The sequence below is a fragment of the Aulonocara stuartgranti genome (assembly GCF_965226115.1).
Source record: "Aulonocara stuartgranti genome assembly, chromosome: 20".
NCBI lineage: Eukaryota > Metazoa > Chordata > Actinopteri > Cichliformes > Cichlidae > Aulonocara > Aulonocara stuartgranti.
Window position 1 is genome coordinate 33,335,831 of NC_138956.1, and position 24,766 is coordinate 33,360,596.

Genomic DNA, 24,766 nt, shown 5'->3' on the forward strand with positions numbered 1-24,766 from the left:
ATATTGAATGCTAACCAATCAAAGCAACACTGAAGTCAAAGTGTTCCAAGCTGTTATAAGCGTACGTATGCATGCTGCACAACTAGAATAGCCACTACACAACTCATGTTACACCAAGCAGTTTGTTTAAAATGGCTGAATTACCTCCTCAAAATGTCTTGAAATTCTCCAGAGGCCTGGTAATGAACTAACCATTTGATTCAGGTGTGTCGACCCAGGGTGACATCCAAAACCTGCAGGACACAGGCCCTTGAGGCCTCCAGTTCCCCCATCCCTGCTCTACACCAACTGTTTTTGGCGTTTAATCAGACCTTGTGACTTGATGTCAAATATAGGATGTGCTGCAAATATAGGACTTGAAAAGTTTGCCTTTAAACCATCTTGAATCATTGCATAGCATGTGACTGAAAATGAATTTACTCAAGTTTCTTCACGTAAACAGCTTTATTAAGCAACAATGCAGTCTGACTAAACAGTGAGGATGCTAGAAAAAAAAAAAAAAAAAGTGGACATATCACATCAACGTAGTCTGCATCTGGCAGAAGGCATGAGTCACATTGAGGGAGATTTAAAAAAAAAAAAATGTTAAGAACAAATTTAAAAAGGGAAATGCCTAAACATGCTTGCATATGCAGTAAATACAAATTATAGCTTAAAAACCAGACCATGGAATGTCACTGGGTGATCTAAACGTTGGACCAAGATTGTTGGTGGGTCTTGTTTCCTGTCTGGTGGGAGAGAGACAACAGTTAGAGAACAAAGAAAAACTACTGTTAGCCGATTCAGACTGATGGAAGAGCTGACTTACTTTGGCCCAATGGTTTTGGTTTCACCCCACACAAATGGAGGAGCAGTGTTATCTGCCTCTGCAAGATGGGACAGTTACCTTAATACTTTCACTAAGTATTGTCTCAATGTCTCAGGGTGCAGCACAAAAAGTTTATATTTCAGGTGCATTTAGACCCAGACCCATTCTTAAAATGGAAAGTATTGTTTAACAGTCAGAAACTGAAGGGGGAAAAGCAGTTTTCAGACACAAGGTTCGAAAAAGGTTGACCTAGGTGAGAAATGGGATATTTCACATTTTACACAGTAGCAGTTCATCACAACAGCCCTGAACAATCTTCCAGAGTTAAAGAGTTTTATTCAGTAATAATTACTAAAACTAGCAACCAAGACCATTAACCCAGATGAAGCGTTTACAGAGGTCACAGATCAAGTGAGCGTAAGCTTCAAGCAGGAGGAGCAGTTGTCTTCAGCTTTCCATTACAAGGAAAACGAGTCTAAAGCACTTTAACGCTTGATTCACACAGCCAGGTAAGGGTTAGTCATCCTTGTGCCAATACCAAGATGATGAGGTTATAAGTCATACCTTGATCCCAATCCTCAGTCATGTTTGGGTTAACCCAAGTGCTGACTGGGACATGCCAGTTACAAGGTCCATTTGAACTTGAACTTCCATCTGTAACAGGGGTGTAAAATAAGAAATATTCACAAGGTTAAACATGATTAAATTTAAGTTAAAGAAAAAAAAAAAAAAGCAGTCTTACCTTCTTCCATGTCCACAGGAACTCTGTCCTCGCAGGTCTCAGTGTGGTGAGCCAGCTCATGTTTGGGGACCAGGTGGCGAGCATTAAAAGGGCAGGTTTTTAGTTCACGGGCCAGTTTGGGATGGTTCTGCAGAGAGTTTGTATAAACAATCAAACTTTCAATCATGGCTAAAGTTTCATTCAAGCCAGGAAATTACTCAAGACCAGTACCAGCTTCGCCACTTAGCAATTTTTATTCTCCCTCATCCACCAGTGGAGAAAATTTGGCTACTTTAGCGTTTTGATGTTCTGCTGAATAAAAATAATTGTAAGCACTGGTTCAGTGGTTAGATTATTCAATAGGATCCTGTTTAACTCAGCTGCATGAAATCCAGAGGCCCTTCCAAGATTTAATGTTTGCATTGTAATGGCTGCTGTGAACATCTAACAAGGCCAAAGTCTCTTATAAGATTAAAACCATCACTGGAACTACAGAAACTAAAAAACAAAACTAAAATGAGTAAACTCAATTTGACAGACTAATGTAAAATAGAAAGAAAATACAACTAAAACCTAAAATTTTAAAGATACTAGCACTTGACTCACCTTCCTGCACTTTATGATGTGGTAAGGAAAGCGGCTGGACCGGATCTTGTGGTTTTTATCAAAAGGGCACTGAAGAAGTTTTTCTGGGTCTGTGTTTCCTTTCCCATCTTTAAAGGGGGGGGGGGGGGGGGGGAAGCAAATGCATTAACTTAGGATTTAAAGTACTGACAACACCTTAATGTTTAAAAAAAAGTTTCACCATATTCCTCCACCAGCTGTGCTGGCTCTGCAGAAGAGGTCCTGCAGGGACTGCTGGTGCTTCCAATTACAAAATTGCTCGCCATCTGTAGCTGGAATTTACTGTGGGCAGGCAAACAGTTTAAATTAAAATATAACCACCCACCCCCAAATAGACACGCAGGAATTGTGTAAGCTAAATGCTTGCACTTTGGTAATGCCAACACATGGCACAGCATTCACAAGCTGCATAACCACATTAACCCTTCAGCTCTGCAGGTGTGCAACATTTTTCTGTTACCCCAAAGTGAGCTTAACTTAGCCTGCTGGTTTGGATTATTTTTAAATATAGAGAAGAAGAAAAAAATACTCCTAATGTGTGTACAAAGACAGAAACATGAGTGACCTTAGTGAATGAAGCTAGCTCTTCCCCCCCAACTCTTTGTGTCTCAGTATAGGTGCAGGTGGTTCCTACACCCCCAGTTCTTCTTTGACCTGATTAAACATCCCATGATGACCAAATATTCACGTTTGACTGATATAAAGCCATTCTATATGGATAAAATAAGTCGCAGAGCTAACTCGTGGACACGCTACACAGTACCTAGCTCATCAAACGTTACCGTAAAATATGCAGCAAGAAGACCTGGCCGGTTTCCAAAGTCTGTTAGCAAAAAAGTTGCCTAGCTACTCAGCACATTGCCTGAGACACTAACACGTGAATTTTAAACACCTGCACTTAACTTTTGTAACGTTTATAGAAAATGGTTCGAATAAAGCCTAGAAGCAGTTTAAAATTACCATGAAAGAGATCCGTTTCTCTCAAAAGACATCAAACAACCAGAGCCGCCCCACTTCTTTAAATCTCGCGAAGAGTCACGTGATTTTTGGCAGTTAAATTTTTTTTATTAGCTCTACGGGGATTTTACCTTTTTCCATCCATCCATTCGCTTCCGCTTATCCTTTTCAGGGTCGCGGGGGGCGCTGGAGCCTATCCCAGCTGTCATAGGGCGAGAGGCGGGGTACACCCTGGACAGGTCGCCAGTCTGTCGCAGGGCCGATTTTACCTTTTTTCTTTTTAAAAAATATTTTTATATGAACTATGAATACTATCAATAAAATGTGCAAACTGAATCTCTGGCTTTTGGTGGAAGAAGCAGCTAATTAAATTAGTTGTCCGTGCAAAAACTACCCACTCATTTTTAAGTAAAGATGATAAATAGCATCAATAAAACATGCTAATTAAATTGCACTGACTTTTGGAAGGATTGCTAAATTAAATGAACTGCAAAAGTAAGAGTACATACAGTAGACACTACTGATTACATGTAAAATTCCAGTACTCAAAGTAAAATGCTAACGTAAAAGTACACAGCTACTGGCAAAGAAGTAGTATGAAGAATAAGAAAAAATCTGAAATTCTTTAGTGATCTTAAAAGGTTAGAAATTATTGTATTAGAGCAGCGAAAAACAACAAAATGTAATATACTTATAATAAAATACTTATTTGTAACTGGACCTATTTGTATCACATCATATCATATTTTTCTTATATTAAAGCAGACGTTTTATTTTGTGAATAGATGGTTCATTAAAATATGAAAGAGTCAGTGTTTTTAGAATGCTTATTTACATTTATAAAACAAAAAAGGTTATTTTTTGCCATCATTTTACACACTTAGTAGCATGTGACTCTTATTTACCCTGGCACCATTTTTTTCCATTACGGTAACTGACTCACTTTAATCTTTGCTGTATATGAGCGTCATTACGGTAAGTGCGCTGCCTGTCAAACATGGCGCTGTCCTGTTCGAGTCTGTGTAGTCAACTGTCTTTAATCCGACACTGTCGTCTCGGTAAAAACAGGATAACACATGGTCTTTACTCTCCCTACGTGGTCTGTCAGTTCAGGTATATATGAAGCCGATTAACATCGTCGCTTCCATCATTTATCATTTTTGTTTTACTCGTGTTTCGTAAACCTTTGCTAAGCTAGCTATACCTACCGGCTGATAAGAGATATTGAAAATAAAATTTAAAATAAAAAATAAAGTACGTTGTTGATATTTTCATCAGAGCAATTATTATATCGTGATCGGTGCATACCCCAACGATAAAGAGTAATCATGTTTAATTCTTTAATGTACAAACAATTATTTTATTCCTTTAATGACAGATATCTTTCCTCTCTGACAGACTGCCCCTGTGTAGACACTACTCATCGTCCGAAGTCAGACGAGGTTTTGCTCGTTATGTTGCCTCCAAACTCCAGTGGGCTAATACCAAATATGAAGATTTCCTTAAAAAGCGATTTCCCCGCTTTTTTCTGCTCTATCACACTTTCGTGGAAGGTAAGCTCACGGTTTACTCACTCCTGAGGTCTCCAAAAAACTGCAGGAGAGCCCTGTGAGTGTTGTTAGCCCAACAATGAGGTTGGGAAACCTGACTAGGGACCAGGAAACAGGCTGCTGTAGTACATAGGCACCTTATATATGAAGGTTTTTGAAGATGAAAGTTGCTGAGAGAGAGAATTCAAGACCCAACTCATGATCAGAATCTGGAGTTAAAATAAGACATTTAATAGCCAGATTTCTCATATTCCATGGCCTTAATATGATCGTTTCACCTGGTCTACTAACATCAGGGTCCTCAGGGTCTTTACTTCCTGTATAGGTGTGTCTGCTTTTGTTCTAGAATTGAAAAGCCTTTTGGATGGTAGGTGAAATGTCTTCAAAAACCTAAAGAAGTCCAGTTGTCTTCTTTCAAACATCACCCCATCAGCAGCATTATATCCAGAAAACACTGTTCTTGTCCATCACTTACCCGAGCTTATTTTTTTCAGGTCTTGCAAGTCAAATTTTCATTTTACTTTATTAAAACTGCATTAAACAAGCAAACAAACATTGCATACTACATACTGTTTGTAATATACAAATGATTATACAATTACATCATTTTGTGGCCCCAATCTAAAGCGAACATCTACAGAGTACAAGCAGGCTAAGGAGTTGGTGTCTAAATAAACAGCATGCTACAAAGCACTTTGTTCTAAGAGTCAAATAAATTTTTTAAAATCTACAGTAATATTTAAAACAAATTTTTCTGTCACTCATTCCAGGATTCAAGCTACTGTTCCGAGATGCCAAAGATATCAGGAGGATAAAAGGAAAAATGTGGTCTGATGGAGTAAAGTTCCAGGATTTGCCTTACAGGGACATGGAGAAACTCAGACAGGTGGGTCTGTTTACCACACTGCACACAGAAATATCAGAATTTTCCACACATATTAGAAATGGAGGGAATCAAACTGCTTATAGCTCAGTGAAAATGAGTAATTTCTTTATTATTATTAAATTTGTATTAAATATAATTACATTTATTTTGTTATTATTAAATCTGCAATAAGTCAGAAAAACATTATTTGATTTTTTTAATCTTTCAAATTGCAAAAGTTTGGAATATACTTGATTTTGATTGTTAATATGATGCTATTGCTTCTGAGTGTAAAATTTTCTTTTGACTGCATTCTATCTAATGGCCAGCAGGAGGCGAACCCTGGTTGCAAAAAGAAATTCCCTTGTATAGAAATTCCCTCTGCTTTTTTTTTTTTATCTGGGATCTTTTTAAAAATCCTTTCCTTCATACATTCACTCTTAGCAAAAAAAAGTTGCGTTTTCTATCACGTTATCTACCAAAATGTGATGCATTTTGTCACAGAAAATCCAATATAATCCTATTTTATTTAGATTATCGATTGGAGTATTATTAGTGTAATACCGGCAATGGGAATTCATGTCGGGTTAACACCATCTCCATGCACACAAATAAAACCAGTTCTATTTTGTTTTGACACTAATTGGCAAAACTGTATAAAATTTTAAAGGCAAATAAACTATCATATTATTTAGTGCAGCCATCAGTTTGTATTCATTAAAAGAATAAATAGACAGAAAAACAGAATTCAAGATCAAAATAACAAATTAATATATTCTAATTTAAACTCCTAAAATGAAAAGGCTTAAATCAACCATAAAAAGAAAAAACAAACACCTACTGTTTGAACCGGTCATAATGAGTTAATTCTGTCTGGTATTAGGTTAACAGGCGTGAGGATTTATCAAGATGCTAGCACTTCATTAGGGGTGGGATGGCATGCCTCAGGAGGTAGAGAAGGTCATCTACTTTATCAGCATTGAAAAATGTGTAATGCTGATGTAAGCAATGCTCTTATTTATTTTTGGCAGCTTCTTCTTTTTGATCAGTTCAGTGGAATGTCTGTTTCCAACTCTTCTTGTCTTCTAAATCTTCCCTTTTCATGCCAACCATCAGCGTTTCCTGTCAAAACAACCGTAAAGCTCCTTTTTCTTTTGTTTTTTTTCTTGCTTGTCAGCCTCATCTTCTGCATCCTTTTCCCGATAATCCCACTTTCTCCCCTCCATACATCTCAGCCGATTCATCTCTCTGATTTTGTACGTCAGGTATTCAATCTGAGCTATCGCTCTGAGTAAATACTAATGGTATTTAAAAAGAATTTCATAATCGTGAGGACTGTCAGAGCATCCTTTAAGGGGAGGGATTAGCGTTTAGTCACCCATTCTCATAAATTAGTGTAGATTTTGGTAGAGTTTCAATTCCTGTGTTTATGGCAGTGTAGTATTTTTAGTTTATGCATTGTCAGTGTTTCAGGGCTGTAATGTCTCACAGTAACTTGGCTCACTTGACTTGTGTTTGACAGTTTCGCAGAGACTTGATCAAGGCCATCCCGCTGGTGATCATATCCATCCCTCCCTTTGCCAACTACCTGGTTTTTGTCTTGATGTGAGTCCTCTTGAAATAACCATCTCATTTGATTTGCAGGCTTATTTATGTTGCTGTCCCTGTTCATTAATCATTTTCTGTCACTTAGTGTGCCTCACTCTGCTAACAACACCTCCTCCTGCATCGACAGGTATTTCTTCCCCCGTCAGCTCCTGATCCCTCACTTCTGGACTCCCAGCCAGCAGCTGGAGTTTCGGAGAGTGTACCACTCCCTCAGAGCTCGGCACCACTGGCCGGTGCTCAAAGGACTTGAGTGCACGAGTCAGCAGGTCAAAAATGGTCACTTACAGAGACAACTTAAGGACCTGTGTGCAAAAGTAAGTATCGGGAATGTGTAGCAGTACTGCTTTCTGCTTTCAAAGTACACTAATCATTCACGAACAGTTTTTACAGTGTGGCCCTTTATAATGTTATCTTCCTGAATGTAGCACGAGTTATCAGGGAATAACTAGATATTATGTCTCAAAGTAACATCCTCATTAATGTCAGAACCAAAGATTTTTCAGCCGAACATTGCCCAGACATCACTTTTCTTCTACTGTCTTGCACTAAATCTGTAGCATATCCTGCCAGCACTCTTCCAAAGTTAAGGACACGCACACACATCCTCTTGGCCGTGCACATGATGTAAGAGAAAATGTGACTCATCAAACTGATCCATCTTCTTCCCTTGCTCAATAACCCAGCTTTGCACTTGCATAATCACTAAAGGCTATCCAGCTGATGATTTGGGTAGATTTTAGTGGTGGAGAGCCGAGAGCATGCGCACTATGACCTGTCTGTGGTTATTGTGCTCCATGCATGTGTCCTGTCAGCTTTCTTGGGTGCTTATAATCTTGTAAGCACCCAAGAAATCTTGTTGCTTGTCTGTGCTTGGCCTGCTTCTAGTACTAACCCATGCTTATTGGGGAAACACCTGATACCTGTGGTTTGAAGATGATCTGTGCAAGTGATCTGGCCATTACAGTTCTGTCTGAGAGATTCTTATGCTGTCCAATTTTTTCCCCACTTCCATGTCGACTGTGAAAACTGACTCCTCACTTGCTATTTAATGTATCCCCCCTCTTATTAAGACAATGGAAATCCTCACTCTAAATTGTCAGTGGTTTTAAAATAGTGCATTGTTTTTCTGCTCTGCTAAGTATTCTTTCGCGCAGTTTTTCACTTCAAACTTTGGACACATAGCTGGGATACTTGGCCAGTTTGCGAGGATAACTGTCATTTCTTTTCATTAGAAAACTACAACTTATTTGTTAAATTTTAAACTGTTCATTATGGATGCACAAATAGTAAGTGCACCCTAGTTCTCATTCTTCAGTTTAATAAACATTGCAGGAGTCAGTCATGATGGTGCCTAAACGCCACAAAGTTTGGCTGTGAACTGTGTGAAACAGTACAGATTTGCAGATCTGTTCATTTCTAACCAGTACATGTATGTTTGATATTTGTTCAGGTCCAAAGTGGAGCAAACCCCAAAGCGTCTGAAATCCTTGCTATCCGAAGCCTGTTTTCTGGACCTCCTTTGGGTATAAGGAGAATGAGCGTTGATCACATGGTCAGTAAAACTCCTCCAATTTTCTGTCTCAGTTAACAGGAATGCAAAAGGCTTAGTAAAGCCTTCGTATTCATGTTTTTATGGCTAATCAGAGACACATCAGCCCGCTGCTCTTCTTGACGCCACGGCTCCCCGGCTTCTTGATTGGCCAGCGGCTAAGCAGCCACGGGCTGGAGTTGCTCCAACTGGACCGGGGCCTCAGCAGACTGGGCGTTCACCAGCTGAATGACTCTGAACTCAGACAGGTCCATCACTCTCCATGACTTTATATACTGAGTGCCTTCCTCTTTAAGCCATTTTATAAATACTTGATGTTTTTCTCCTTTCAGGCTTGTTATCTAAGGGGCCTCAATGCTGATGTTCTTGGTGTTAACCAGTGTCGTGAATGGTTGTCCCAGTGGCTACAGGTGTCAAGCTCATTGAAAGGTATTATTATTATTTGGATTTGCAGTATAGATTCTTTTTTTTCTGTCACCTACCCTAAAGATTTTGATGAGAGCCAAAGAAAAATGACCAGAATTGTAATAAAAATAACTTTACCTGTTTCCTTAAGAGGATTTATGTGAAGAGAAATTTCCAGACAGAATATTGCACAGATTTCTCCCTAATAAAGTAGCTGAGACTTGATTGCTTTTACTGTGCTTACCTGTATAGTCAGCCCCAAAATGTCCATAATGAGTCAGAAAAACCATGGATTAAAATAAAACAAAATAATAGTTCAAAATGTAAGTAAATATGAGCCTAAACTAAAGTTCTGGCTTTATGCATGTGTATGTGGAGCACAATTTAGAGTTGATGTGCTTTGTGGATGCTGTGGATAGCTGAAGTGCAGCACATCTGTTGGATGTACACTGCTCAAAAACATTAAAAACACTTTGAAAGGACATCCGAAAAGAAATCGTGCTAGATATTGATGTGGACTGGGTAATATGTTAGGAATGAAAGAATGGCATACTGTGTGATGGACATGGAAGTATCAACCTACAGAGGGCTAAATTTAATGACACCCTGAAAGTTAAAGTGAAAAAGTTATTTAACAGGCTCGTCCTTTTTGCCAAAATTTAATCGATCCCGGTGCTGCTGATGGGTTAACGACCTTCTACAGCCTGTCCCCTGGAATCCACCTGTTCTTGAGACTGCACTGAAAGACACAGCAAAACTTCTGGAAATTGTACACATTAATGTGCTATCCTGTAGAAGTGGGACTACCTGTGCAGCCTCTATAGGGCCCAGGTATTGCCTCATGTTACCAATAGTGAGACTGACCCAAGCCATCGAGTGAAAAATCTGTCAGAAAAGATGAGAAGGGTAAAAATGTCACTTGCCCCCATGAGGTAAAATCATTCCTATTTTCATGGCTGTCTCATTGGTGCCCCTCCAGTGCACCAAAAAAGCTGAAAATGGTTATAAACACACTCTGCTACTTAACTGACCAGATCAACATCCCAGAAGTGTTCCTAAAAGGTGTTCCTTTAATTTTTTGATCAGTGTATAAGGCTTAGACTGTCCCACAAATCATCTTTGTTCCAGTTTTACTAAACTCCAGTGTATCTGTAGCCAAATGAGTGGAATGAGTCTGTACTGCTATTTGACATGATTCCAACAGATGGCACTCCACTTTTTGTTTCGGTAAACCAGGGGTGTCAAACTCCAGGCCTCAAGGGCCGGTGTCCTGCAGGTTTTAGATATCACCCTGGGTCAACACACCTGAATCAAATGATTCGTTCATTACCAGGCCACTGAGGCCTGGAGTTCAACACCTGCGCTCTAAACAAATGAAACACCCTGCAGATAATGGCTGATGAAATATACTGCATGTTTATCTAACATATAAATCATCTTTATGAAGAGTAACCAAGTCTTTCTCCTTCTATGTACTGCAGTAGTATCAAAGTAGCTCCAGAAACGGTCTCACTCAAGAACATGTGTAGTGACAGAACAGAAAATTATTTAAGTTAATTCTTATTTGAATATGAAGTGTCTGTTTGTACTTGAATGTTAATACTCAGTTCATTCACTGATGCAGGACTTTACTCTAAAGTTAAACATTTAAAAAATACTTAATCTGAAAGGGCATTTAATTGGAACCAAAATTCAATATAATTCAGCATTACCTGTGCATGTTGCATTTATTGTTCAGTACATGACCCTAGATGATGAGCCGGTGAACTTTCTAGAGGAGGTGTTTGGTGCACAGCTTATGGCCCTAACAAAGCAGTGTGAACAGCCTGATAAGTGCACAATCTGCTGCTCTACAGATTTATGCCAAGTCAAGGAATAAGATTTTTTTTGACACTAACAGCATTTTTTGTTTCTCTCATAATTCAGAATCTGCTGACAATTACATTTGAGCAGGCTTTGCTTTTAATCCAAGTACAATTCAGAATGAGAGCAAGAGGGATTGCATTTGCCAAAATGCATCTGGAAACCATCAGGCTATTGTCTATCTTTTTAATCAGCTTTATCAAGATATTCTGCATTCTTAAGTAGCGGCCGGACACAAAAATCTTGGCTCTTTTAGGTTATAACGGGAGGCTTGAAAAACTGTTTAGAGGCTAAATCTGCTAACTAGCTAATGTAATAAATGCACATTGTCTCCACACATTAAACAATATAGGAACTACTTGTTCTATGTACAATAGTCAAGACAAAATATCCACTACCTTTTGTGACTTAAAGATCAGGCTTTGAGTTATATTTAAAGCATTTTGGGGGGTGCTTTAAAAGACCTTTTAAGTATTTCCTAAATGTTGCATGATTATTTTATAGCTATTACATTAGCATGTATTTTTTACTTTCATTTTTGCAGACTCAGAGGTGTCACTGCTTTTGCACAGCATTGTGTTTCTCTCTGCAAACTACCCAAGTGGTCCCAGCCATCACTGACAGGAAGCCACATGCTATCTGCTGTTGTGATTATACTCTCTTACGTGCAATGAAAAGCAAAACTTTCCAAGAGGTTTTCAACAGCTCCTTTTTGGAAAGTAAACAACATTTTAAGGGTGTTTTTGGCAAGAAACCATTTCTATTCAAAGGATTTACCACAAAAAAGAAGCCTTTGCAGTTAATAGCATTTAAAAACAAGATGAATCCATTGTCATCTATTAGACATTAGTGCTATACTGGTGATGTGGAAGTAATGTAATGATTATCTATTGCTATATGTGAACCTTGTTTGCATGTGTGAACTGATACATGTTATTTAAGTTCAGCAGTTCTTTTTGTTTGGTGATATGCTCAGACACATTCCATTTAAAAGAATTACATTAAGATGGGCATGTTTGTTTTTACATTTCACATCAAACATGTCCTGTGTTCTTTCATGCCAGTACCTCACTTTGTGTTTTTTTTTTTTTACATACTTTGAATATTGTTTACCATGATCAAGGTTGTGGGTAACAGGACTTGTGGTGGGTAATGTGGAGATGAAGAGGCGTTATAACTTGGTTGACGTCAAACAGCAGTAGACAATATGAAAGTCCCTGAGAGTAACTATGTAAAGAAAAAGCCCACTGGTGGCCCAGCTGTAAAGTCATTGAAGCTTGCTTGTGTGATGAGATGCTGAACGTCTTGCACGTTCTCAAAGTTTTTGGTTTGTGGCACAGCACACATTTCTGACAAGATATCACTTTATTGTTTACCTTCTTATTTTTTTGAAAGGCTGGAATGACATTAACTTAAGTGCAAAATTTGTTGTAAGCCCTTCGCCTGCTTTCTGGTTACTCCTACGAAGAGGAAATTCCTGTTGTATCTGCTGGTGACTTGTGTAAGTGTAAAACTGAACATGTCATCGCTTCCTGTGCCTTTTGCAAGAGCACACAGAGTTTATCTGAAATAGAAGATGCAAAAATTATGTTGTGTTTTTTAAGATTTTTTTTATTACTTGCTCTGCAAATGTTCAGTGTTGTGTTGTGCCAATATTATATACAATATCTTGGAAATGTGTCTGAAATAAAAATCTTAAAGGTGCATTTTCCTCCTGTATAACTTTATACAGAAAATTCAGATGAAATTAAAAAGGTCTTTAATGAAAAAATTAAAAACTGGAACCCAGTACGACGTATAAACACCAAAGCAGTTCAAAGCTTAGAACAGATCCAGGAACACCAAAATAAACTCACGTTTACAACAAAGCAAGCAAAGTTAAGAGAGAACATTCACTTATGCTAATATGACACTGTACATTAATCTCCATTTCCATTCCATGTACAGCATCAAAGCAGAGCCATTAACTATGAAAATATTATCTGTATGAAGAAAATTATATTCTGCGTTATATGTGGAAAGTATGATGAACATTTTAAAATATCCAAGTGAAGAACTTTGTGAGTAGCCCGAACAGTCAACTCCTCTTCTGGTGTCGATCACATAACTTCGTAGCCGTCCCGAATGCCTTTGATCAAACAGCAGGCAAACACAATACCGAGTAACTGGAAGGAAGAGAGAAAACGGTCATCATTTTTGTTTACAACTTTTTAAAAACTAAAAGTCTGTAGAGTCCAGAAGCAAGATGAGCAACAACAAATTACCATAGTAACAAAGGAAACTAAAATGAGCTGATAGACTCTTGAGTTTAAGAGCAAATTTTGTTTAATGGTGTTACATACCTGCAGGATAGCAATGACAACCGCTGCTACTATCACCCATAAGATGTTATTCTTTAGAAATGTCTCCATAGCAGCACTACAACCCTAAAGAGAACAAATAGAAAAGTTAGAATTGATCTCCACTGTGTCTGAGAAAGGTTAACTCAGAGTACACTCTGTATGCTTGTGGGCTTTTTGCCGTTTCGTTTTTCTTTCCTCCTTCCACATTTGAGGTTCTACAAATCACATAGTGTGACAATGAGAGCAGCTAGCTCAACCATTTTCTCGTGCACGTAAAGCAGTAAATCTTTTTTTGTTTGTTTGTTTTAGTCACTAATCTCCTGGTGGAAAATTTGTTTCAAAGATTTAACTTTGGAGGTACTCTGTTTGCCAGTTGTATAGTCTGTGAGAAAACAGCACTAGGCTTCTTTGCTTTGTAGCCTCAAACACTTTTCTTAAGAGTTTATGACCTCAGACACTCATTTAATAGCACAAAGTCCATTTTGTAAATTATGCTCACTACTGGATTCACAAAGGATGATTAACTAGTGCGCACTCATTGCCTAACAACATATCAATCAGTCGTTAGCAGATGAGTTTGCAGTTCCAAATCCTTTAATCCTTTTCTGTGCTTGGCACAAAGCAAGACTGTTACGCAGCTGGAGTCCTGTTTCTAATATTTACATGCCATCCAGTTGCAGTTTGGTAACAATTATTTACTGTATGTCTCTTTAGCTTGCCAGATATATATATTTTTTTACCTATTTAAGCAACATGCTGATAACTTAGATGTTTTACTAAATAAACAGGACTTAAGAATTAAGAAAGTGAATTTCAGGTTAAATAAACTTAGAAAGAAATTGACCCCTGTTTACCTGCTGATACACTTTGTCAGAGTCAGTCATGGTTCCTATTCCACAGCCTTTAGTGACATTCTTGCAGCATGAGTCAGGCACAGAGTTTCCTTTGCTAGTGAAGTTTTCCCAGTCAGAAGAACCGTTCACACCGCAGCATTTCAGCTGGAAAATGCAAACAAGTCTATGAACAACAGCTATGAACTTGAGATGTAGAGTAAAATGATATGGAACACATTGTGCAAACAGCAACAATATCCTGTCACACGAAACTTACCAACAGGATGCAAAATGTTTTGACAGGGTGGTACCATACTAACCAAACAGTGAACAGGAACATTTACAGTGAACTTACGTTATGCTGAAGATTGTCCACGGTCTCTTTGAATTCTGGTGTACCCTTTTCGTACTTGGAGATCATTTCAGTGACGCTATCGTGGACGATAGTTGAGAGCTACACGGGAGGCACAACACACACAACATTGCAGCTCAAATTAAAACCACACCTTCTGCAGGGACTCACATAAAACAGATGTATTCAACACTTACCTTGTTTCTGAAGACGTATCCAACAATTGCTGCTGCAATCTCAACGATAACAATCAGTGAGAGAAGGACAGCAAACTGAGGGAGGAGAAAAGGAACGAATGAGGAATTGAATGATCTACCTGAGTGGTTGTCACACAAATAAACAGCAATTTTTACAATGAAATCTCGTGCAAAAAAGTTAACAAAAACAAAGTTACTGCATATGGTGCTGTGTGAATTACCGTGGTGACCATGCAGTGGTTTTCTTTGAAGGCTCCACAGCAACCAAAGAAGCTGATGAAGAAAATCACCACACCAACTCCGATCAGGATAATGGGAGCTGCCGAGGCAGTGGGATCAGTGATCTTGAGGGTTTTGTTAAGCGACACCTGAACCATGATTCCTACCACAATCAGTGCTAGGCCACATAGCTGCAAGAATAAGAAGTTAGGCTAGAGTGAATTCATGGGGAAAGGTTTATAATTTGTAATGTAATATTTTATTTGGCTATTTGACAAAAGTATGATAGCAAAGAAAAGCAACAATAATTTGATTCTTATTAGCAGCTAAACAATAAAACTGTACCAAATACACTTGTGTTTTTATACACCCAGGTACTTGACTTTGATAGGGATCAATCTAGAAAGTGTCACACCTGTGTGCCAGTTATGGAGGGTGAATACCACTACTTTAATAGGTGTATGTTAACCTTCTCTGACAGTTGGCAGCAATGCCAAGGGGTAATGGTAAATGGACTGATTCTTATATAGAGCTTTTCTAGTCTCCTGGAGTACTCAAAGCGCTCTATACAACATGCCACAGTCACCCAATCACCCCCATTCAAACAAGCACTTTCTTTCTATACTTAGTGCTTCCTAGCTTCATTCATACACATTCATATTCAGATGGATGCATCGGAGAGCAACTTGGGGTTAATATCTTGCCCAAGGATACTTGACATTCAGACTGGAGGAGCCTGGGATCAAATCACTAACCTTCCGATCAGTAGGGGACCTGCTCTGCCTCCTACAGCCACCTCAAGGGGGGACAAATTTCCCAAGACAAGTTTTTTTATCTTAATATAGCTACTACAAATTTTAAAGATTGAAAAAAAAAATAATCTGATTATGGTATCATTAAATCAATTTGATTTTTATATTATTGTACTTTTTCATTTCATGTAAGCAAACAACATGAGAAAGGTCTAAAACAAAAGAGGAAGTTGCAACATTTTTCAGTCCCTGAATGCGGATGTAAAACGATCAGATGATACGTCTGGTTTGGGTGATAAGAGCAATTCATTCGATCTTTTACAAACACTAATGTCTGACCGCAATCAGCTGTGTCCTTGAGCAAACTGTATTCTTTTTACTTTTATTCCCTTTTAACTCAGTCCTGCTACTTTTCTGATAAACAATTGTTCAGTTGTGCACTTTTTCAAGAAAAAAAAAATTATATATATATATATATAAAAGAACAGGTGTTATTTATTTGCCATATCAAACATCATGTTTCGAATGACTAACAGTATAAAAATTGCTAAACTGTAAAATGTAGACCTATGTTAGATATTTTAAAGCTTTTGTATAAGGTGTGAGTAAGATTAAATTATTCATTAACCTGTTTTTATTGTTCTTGATACACATGGGCGAGGGCAAAAACAAATATATTGTGGCTGGAGATACCACTGGGAGTCCCTGAAGAACAACTTCAGCTCCCAACAGTATGCTCACTATTGTAGGGGTTTAATATTTGAAACATTTAAGGGAAAATAAATGTTTTCATACCAGTATGACAACCTGATACCTCTCCAGCCTCAGTGTCAGTCACATGTTTGCTATGCTATCCATATTAAGACCTGGCTGCTACTGTAGATCCTTCTGTGTTGGCTCCACCAATGTAAATATTTGAGCCTGAGTCAAACAAACAGCTAATGGTTGGTGTAGGACAAAATATAAAGGAGTGAACAGAGAAGCCAAGCAGAGCCCAGAAAGTCACAGAAATTCAGAAGAGAGTATACTTCATGTTTCCTGAGAAGGAAGCTGTGGCAAAATTTGGTGGCTCTCTTGCTCTCACAACTGAAGAGCTAATCAACAGGCAGATCAGACTGTGAGATTAACGTACAAAACAACTGTGCTGTTAAGACTTTTTGAACATGAACGTTATTTGGAGTTGTGGTTGCTCGTTTTCCTTTTGTTTTGCTGTGTTCATTTGTCTCTTTTAATTCTATTTTGTTGTACTTTTTCAACATGTTCAAAATAAAGATTCAATCAATCAATCAATCAATCAAAAGAGTTCACAACACTCATCAGAATTGGTTATCATTGAAAAGATATAGAAGATTGTACTGAATAGATTTTCAATAGCTCTCTCCAGAAACTATTCGAATGTCTGTTATTCAGCCAGAGGCACTAGTTGTGTTGCCACTCTGATCTGAAAATCAAGAAAAACTTGCGCAAACTAGCAACACAATAGGGCTGAAACTCACAGGTCACTCACCATGAGGCTCCAGTTTACTTATTTACAGTGTCTACAGGTGTAACCAAAGTCCTTTTACAAGGAAGTATCACAACTCAGCAACCATAGTAAAAAGAATTCAGGTAGTAATTTTAAAATCTTACTCGAACTGAAAGGGAGAAGACAAATGTATGAACCAGACGCAGAAACTAGCCAATCAAATACACACAGTTTCACAGCATTAATTTTTCACGACTCACTGCGGTCACCACAGTCAGCATGATCGTTCCGCAAACAGATAAGGGAGTGGCTGTTTCTTTATTTTAAGAAACTGTATGCATTATTTTAAAAGTTGTTTTATTTGAAATCCAAAAACCTATATGTCTTTTATGCCTGAGCGAATGAAACTTCAATCTACAAAAAAAAAAAGAGAAAAAGTGGCAAAGGGCTAGAAAAACAGTCAGTCTATGGCTACGAACATCCTTTTTTACTAACACTCCCACAAGGCAAAGCGATGTCAAAATACATAATGGTGCAACCAGCTGAGGAAATTTCACAACATGTCAAATAGAGGTGGGAATCACCATACAACTCACGATATGACATTATCACAATACTTAACGCACAATACGATATTATTGCAATTTTTAAAAATATTTTGCGATATGCAAATTCTGTACATAAAGGTAAACTTTATCAATATTCATTTTATCTAATATCAAAGTCTCACACTCAGTCTTTCTCTCATTTCAGTCAGTTTTATAAACTGAACGGTTTGTATTACAGTCTAGTCCAACTTAACTGAATGCAACCATCTGGTACAATTATAGCTATTCTGAACTATGCAATTTATGAAAACTATGCAGCCCATTCAGCAACTGAAGAATTTGAAAGTAAATTAAAACAAACTATAATTTTACATTAAATAAAAAAGTTTTAAACTTCATTAAAATAAAACATGTCTTAAATTAAAATAAATAAACTGTCATGTTTATTGCTGCCAAAAAAAAAGTTAAACACATTTGGACAGTGAAGGAATGTCAGGATTCTTGCTCAGAAAAAGGAGCTGATCAACATGCTCTGAAGTCAGAGCATGTTCCAGTCCACGAAAAAATTGTTTGTAACAAAATATCACGATACTACACAGTATCGATTTTTTCCCCCACCCCTAATGTCAAACCACTGCTCAACACTGCGAAATCCACTGAGTATTTCCTATATGGGGAGTTATCAGTGAGTGAACACTGACATGACAGGGTGGACAATAAACTGGACTGGTCATGCAACACAGAGCACCTGTATAAAAAAGCCCAAAGCCGACTGTACTTCCTCAGGAGGCTGAGGTCTTTTAACATCTGCAGGAAGCTCCTGAGGATGTTTTACCAGTCAGTGGTTGCTGGAGTACTTTTCTATGCTGTGGTGTGCTGGGGGAGCAGCACAGCAAAGAGGGACTCATCCAGGCTGGAGAAACTGATCAGGAAGGCTAGCTCTGTGGTCGGCATGAAGCTGGACACTCTGGTGACAGTGGCAGAGAAAAGGACATTAAAGAAACTGATGGACATTATGGACAATGCTAGGCATCCTCTGCACACGGCCATAGACAACCAGAAGAGTCTGTTCAGTGACAGGTTGCTTCTCCCCAAGACAAGAACTAACAGACTTAAAAACTCCTTTGTCCCACACGCCATCAAACTGTTTAACTCCTCTCTGGAGGGGAGAGGGAGGGGAAACAGGAGGACAAAGGAGGGGGGAACAACTAAGCTGTAGTGCCTCTTCACCTCACTGTACAATACCTTGTGCAATACTTTTTGTAAATAGTCAACAGTGCAATAGACTCAATACTTGAAATGTGCAATTCACTTGTATTTTTATTTTTTATTCCTATTTATTCTATTTATCCCCTTCGTATATTTTATTTATATTTGTCTCTGTATTTATATATATATATATGTGTGTGTGTGTGTGTGTGTGTGTGTGTGTGTGTGTGTGTGTGTGTGTGTGTGTGTATATATATATATATATAACAGTTCTGTAACTGTAACTTTGGTCGTTGCTGTGCTTTTTTTGGAAGTCGAATTTCCCAGAGGAACCCACCCGAGGGATTAATAAAGTTCTATCTTATCTTATCTTATCTTATCTTATGTTTCTTCATTTTTCTGTTATACTTTCTTCTTTAGCGTGCAGGGCTCAATTTTAGTTATTATTAAGTAGTAAATTGTCAGTAACCAGTATCAATACACATTTTGACCTTTTTTGAGAAAAAGATCAAAATGTGGAGATTATTTACAGTTGTTGTTTCCTGACAACTGCATTAAAAATCGCACTTCAGAATCGTTTCTAGTAACAAGGAAGGAAATGATGTCTCATATAGCACATAAACACAGCATGGTGATAAGTATGATGGTTCAGGATGGTTCAGAAAGCTGCATCTGGTCACATGGAAAAACCACACAAACCTGGAGGAGCTCACAAGATGCCAATTTGTTTCATTAACTCATCTACACAAGGCTTTTTGTTGAGGTTATAGCAGCAGTGACAGTTTATCTTGAAAGAACATATGTAGTGTGCACATTTTGACTTTTTTCTCGAAATGCAATTACGACTTTAATCTCAAAATTTTCACCTCATTCTCAAAATGATCTATAATATGTTTTCTTAATGTGGCCCTAATACACCTTTGTAGAGTTGTGATGTTTGAGTGGGTCATTGAGTAGACAATTTTCATATATGGAAAGGCACCATAGAGTCGAGAGGCATTTCTTACTACTGTCTAATTTATTTATTTACAACTATCAATTAAATCAATTAAAGTAATAGTCAATTATTATTGATCGGAATTCGTCAGCATAATGTTTATATATGCCTCCACTTACATCAGTGTGCTACACACATTAAATTATTATATACTGTTTATAAATACTGACCAGAAGAGTGAAATAAGGTGTCCCAATAAATAATGAAAATAATGACAGCACTTCTAAAAAAGTGGAAAAAATTAACAATACCAAAGTGCATCTGTAACAGTTTATTGTTTATAACTGTTTATTGTTATTCTCCGCTCACTCATGACCAACAAAAAAGCTCTTAATAGGAGTTGAGAAAATTGCCACCTAAAACAAATAAACAGAAAAAGTTTTTATTTCTGCCTTAGACTGTAGACTTTATGTGCCCAAGACTAGGGCTGGGCCATATCATACCGTTCACGGTAATACCAGTATAATGTTGGGCAACGATAAGAAAATGAAATATCGCAATAGAATATGGGTAAAATATGCACGCGCAGTGCCTTTGTTTTCATGCAAACATGGCGGAAAAAGCATGGCGGTGACAGAGAATGAGAAGAGCGAAAGCGGATCGTTGAATGAAACGGATGAACCAGAATTGGTTTGTAAAAATGCTGCAACTTCAGTGGTGTGGAACTGGTTTAGCTTTCGTCTGTCAGATACACAACAAAGCACTATTTTTGCTAGAGCATGCTAGCGGGCCGTCGTTATTACCTTGTTTTTGGAAAATACGGCACACTTAAAATCAATCCTTTGATTTTTCTGAAAATCGACAGTGCCGCTTATAATCCCGTGTGCCTTATGTATGAATTCTGGTTGTGTTTACTGACCTTGAAACGATTTTATGTCGTACACTGCGCTTGAAAATCTGTCAAATGTTTTAGTACGACTTTGCTAAGCTACGAACCTGCACCGCTTGATGGATTGTCGGAGCATTACGACTATCGTAGGCAGGAGCCTCGCGGAGTGATACGTACTGTGCTTCAACATAATATTACTGTATTGTGTGTGTATAACCTCTTTTTAAGTTTTGTGGGTATTATACATGGTTATGCTGAGGATATGTCGGCCAATTTCCACTGGAAATGCCTTTTGGTTAAACTGTCAGCAAGGAATTTGCATTTGCACTGTTAAATTTTTATATAACTTTAATGCACACAAAAAACAGCTGCTTGTTTAAGTGAAAATACATTGATGGTTTGTTTGTTTTTTTGCACTAATAAAGTTGTGGAGTTGTAAAGTACTTTGTCTAGTGTCAATTATATCGTCCGTTATATTGTTATAGCAAATTTTCAAATGTATATCGTGATAAATATTTTTGGTCACATCGCCCTGCTCTACCCAAGACTTGTCAAACTTAAAGGCATGCTAGTGTTCAAATGTGAAAAAAACATCTGAAATAAAGGCAATGACAACTTTGACTGTATTGTCGAGTTAAAGGCCATTGACTTCACAAAAACTGTGTATTATTTTCTTAAAACAATTTCATTTTCATTTTCTTTAGATTAAGTTAGGTTTTATGGTGACATCTTAAAACAATACTGCTCAGTTGACTCAAAATCCCAGGGTACACCTGGACTTAAGGAAATGCTGCTGTAAAGACTGAACTGTTTACCGAGTATAAGTATTAAATAATGGGACTTAAAGGGAAGTCCCGTCAAAACAGCTTTGTCATTTTTACTTCCTCTTGCCCTATCATAAATAACAGTTTGTTAATTTAGAGTTAACTGTGCAAACACCAGCTTACCGAAATTTATGGGGTGACTAAGCAGGAGGAAAAAATGATCTGGAGTCACATGGTACTGCAACACTTTGGAAATCTGGTCATAAGATTCACATTCCTGCCTCTCTTATACCCTCTCTCTTATCGTCACCATGAAGGTGATGTAAAACGAACTAATCTTGGAAAAAGTTCACTAATTATCCCATTAGATTTAAACACAAAACTGAAGAATGGGTAATGTGACTTTCTGTGTGTGTGTGTGTGTTCATCATCTGATTTTACAAATGATTCCACCCTATATGCTCAACCTTTAAGCCAGAGTCACAGTGCTAGTAAAAGGAGAAATGTGACAAAAAGGTCCTGAAATGAAAATATTGTGTAGATCAAGATCAAGAAGATAAGCCGAAAACATAAACGTATACTAGACAACAGTGTTGTCTTCCTTCCTGCAGTTAGTTTTAGGTGGTTTCCATGTCCACTCTGCTGTGTTTTGTTTCTTTTTTTCATAGCCCAGTTTTACTATAAAAGAAATGTGATTGCTGCTACTTACCCAGAAGATGAAGTTGAAAAAGAAAACTAGATACTTGACACATTTCATTCCTCCTGTTACGCTCATGATGAATGACGAAGATCCGTTTTCTACATTAAAAAAAGAAAGCAAGTTTATTGCAAGTTTAATTCTTAACTGATTACATCAGCTGTAATACGAGCAGCTGAAGGGTGGAAGAGCTGACTCGTTTTCAGTAGGATACTAACTCTCATTGCTATGAAAACGCTTGGTGATTTATATTTTTAAAGTTAGATCAACGCGTCACACATTTCGCTGATTGATTTGTATTTAGATTTACTAATTAAAAGTTACGAAGGAGTCTCAAAAAATGTTAGGACTGTACTTTAATGTCATTATATATAGACACGATAAAATTAAGGAAACACGCAGATCTGGATAACACTTAATAATTGGAGTAAATTGAGAAGAGTCTGAGGAACACACAGCCCCACTTCTCTGACCGTTAATCACTGCTAGCAAGCAACAAAACAAGCTTTGTCAACGAGTCAAACTTTTTACACAAACAGCCAAGATCAAATTACCGACAGCTGTTAGTCTGAAAACTGAATTATTCTTAAATACACACAAATAAGTCTACAAATTAAGTTAAAAGAATTACGATAAACCACCCTTATCTACATTAGGCGACATTTTTCTTTTGTCTAAAAGAAAAGACAACGGAACCGCTAGATGCACAGTTTAGAAAGCGACCCAAAAAAACACCGGACGGAAAACGGTTAGGAGAAAAAGAAAACTTTTTCAGTGCTATTTTAACACCTACCTTTCAGAAGAAGTTTTTAAAATCTTGCCACGAAAGGCGAAGACAAAGTTGAAGCTGTAGGGGACTCTAATGCGTTCCGCCGTTTATACTCCCTCCTCTTTCTTTCACGCTCTCTGCTACCTCCTGCTCCCTCCTTTTTACTGTCCTGCGCAACTCTACCCTTCAATGCTGCCTTCAGGGCCCCGTCGTTAAATGCAAACTCCTACTGCTGTGTAATATTCTAGCGTAGTCGGTTAATGTTAGGATATGTAAAGATATATCGGTTGATTAACTAGTTGGTGTTATTGGAGAATTGGAGTCAGGTTGAGGTGTGGCAAAACCAATATGGCAAAGCTGTAATTCTAGAACTTTCTACATACCAATCAGTTTGACTTTCATTTTCCCATTTTTAAATGAGCCCCATACATCCATCTATTTAGAAACTGACCTGACTTGTTTACATAGTCTGGAAGTTTGAATCCATAAAAATAACTCCATCAGTCACCTAGAGATCACTTTAATTAGTATAAATAGAGGTAACTCTAGGACCACAGCATCATATAATCCCAGTGTCACTTCATGTTAGCTGTTTGTCTGTGTGCACATGTTTATTATGTATAGCTTATTTTTTGAGTAAAGCTAATACTTTCTCTTCATTCACTCATACAAATATTTGCAAGTTGTAAATACCAGCGTCATAAGCTGCTAATTAATATAAATTCGTTGTAAGGCATTAACAACCAATTTTGGGTTGTCAGGGAAAATGTATTTTCTCTTCTTGTTATTTGTAAATTTGGTTCACATTCTCTTAACATGCTGCTATTGTTCAAAATTTACACATACATCAATAAAGGGCTACTGATTTAAAATATCTACATTAATTGCACCAGTTTGTATTTCACAACAAACGAGTAGTATACTATGTGCACAAAGCCATGATTATCTCCATCCATTTGTTATTAAATTATCTCACTTCCATTAAAAAAAGGGTGCAAATGTAAAGTGTGACACAAGTTATGTTTAATACACAAGTTACAACACAATGTGTGAAAGGTGAACTCCTCATATATTTCCCCATTTTACACACTAACGTTCTTATCCTGGTGATTAAGTGTCTTACTGACCAAAATTTACAAAGAATTCAAATGAGCTGTGATCACTCAAGTCACTGTCACTTCCTGTGACATATAAATTACAGTAAGGCTGTGCTTTTATAACATCAGAAAGTATTATTATCATTTATGATCATGTGGTAAAAGTCTGAATGATGTGAACAAATCCAGTACAGATAAAGATAAACCTCCAGCAACACTTTAGTTCATACAACAACTTTATTATTTAACCAACACATTTCAACTTATGGTATTCCTCAGGTCATCATAAAACAGTTCAAATGCTGAACACTTATATTTTTATGGTGCTCTATTTGCAAACAGTTATATGATTATTTTTCTCTTACTTTTAAATATGTTTTACAGTGTTTTCCAGAGGAAACTAAATCACTAATCCTAGGTGCTCTCCTTGTTACCTGCAAAGTAATAAATGTGTAGTTGGTTCATAAATGTATCACACACAAAAACCACCCGAGTAACCTACATTCCTGAATAGACCATAAAGTAGTAATAATACGTGTGACCTAGTTTAAAATAAAATAAAATAAGTGACACAAGTGACAGATGGTGTCACAGTTGGCTAATTTGATGTATGCACAGCAGCAGCTTTTAGTTTAACCTTCACTGAGTGTCTAACTGCGAAATATTAAACAGCACTTTGCTTCCTTCCACGAACACATTTCAAAGCTGCTACACTCTCTGCATGCTGCGGGAACATAGTGATAACA

The 24,766-nt window shown here is 37.5% G+C and overlaps 3 protein-coding genes across 4 annotated transcripts; 1 reads left to right on the forward strand and 2 right to left on the reverse strand.

Moving 5' to 3' along the window:
• Positions 1-429: 429 nt before the first annotated feature.
• gtsf1 (gametocyte specific factor 1) lies at positions 430-3,239 on the reverse strand. Of its 2 annotated transcripts, none has more exons than XM_082518943.1 (7): positions 3,114-3,239; positions 2,335-2,435; positions 2,136-2,242; positions 1,551-1,677; positions 1,373-1,462; positions 809-866; positions 430-728 (listed from the first exon to the last, which is right to left on the reverse strand). In XM_082518943.1, exons 1-7 carry the CDS (start codon positions 3,143-3,145, stop codon positions 653-655), a joined length of 591 nt encoding a protein of 196 aa, XP_082375069.1. In that variant the 5' UTR covers positions 3,146-3,239; the 3' UTR covers positions 430-652. The 2 variants fall into 2 exon arrangements, with proteins under 2 accessions (XP_082375069.1, XP_082375070.1); XM_082518944.1 differs by lacking the exon at positions 3,114-3,239 and adding an exon at positions 2,936-3,093.
• Positions 3,240-3,996: 757 nt separating this feature from the next.
• On the forward strand, positions 3,997-12,654 carry letmd1 (LETM1 domain containing 1). The gene is made up of 9 exons (XM_082518934.1): positions 3,997-4,223; positions 4,509-4,663; positions 5,431-5,546; positions 7,048-7,130; positions 7,261-7,447; positions 8,584-8,685; positions 8,778-8,930; positions 9,015-9,111; positions 11,495-12,654. Exons 1-9 carry the CDS (start codon positions 4,108-4,110, stop codon positions 11,569-11,571), a joined length of 1,086 nt encoding a protein of 361 aa, XP_082375060.1. The 5' UTR covers positions 3,997-4,107; the 3' UTR covers positions 11,572-12,654.
• A 38-nt stretch (positions 12,655-12,692) lies between these two features.
• cd63 (CD63 molecule) lies at positions 12,693-23,098 on the reverse strand. The gene is made up of 8 exons (XM_082518941.1): positions 22,948-23,098; positions 22,167-22,255; positions 14,896-15,084; positions 14,675-14,749; positions 14,481-14,579; positions 14,147-14,290; positions 13,293-13,376; positions 12,693-13,115 (listed from the first exon to the last, which is right to left on the reverse strand). The coding sequence occupies exons 2-8, from the start codon at positions 22,230-22,232 to the stop codon at positions 13,050-13,052; spliced, it is 723 nt and encodes a 240-aa protein (XP_082375067.1). The 5' UTR covers positions 22,233-22,255; positions 22,948-23,098; the 3' UTR covers positions 12,693-13,049.
• Positions 23,099-24,766: the final 1,668 nt, after the last annotated feature.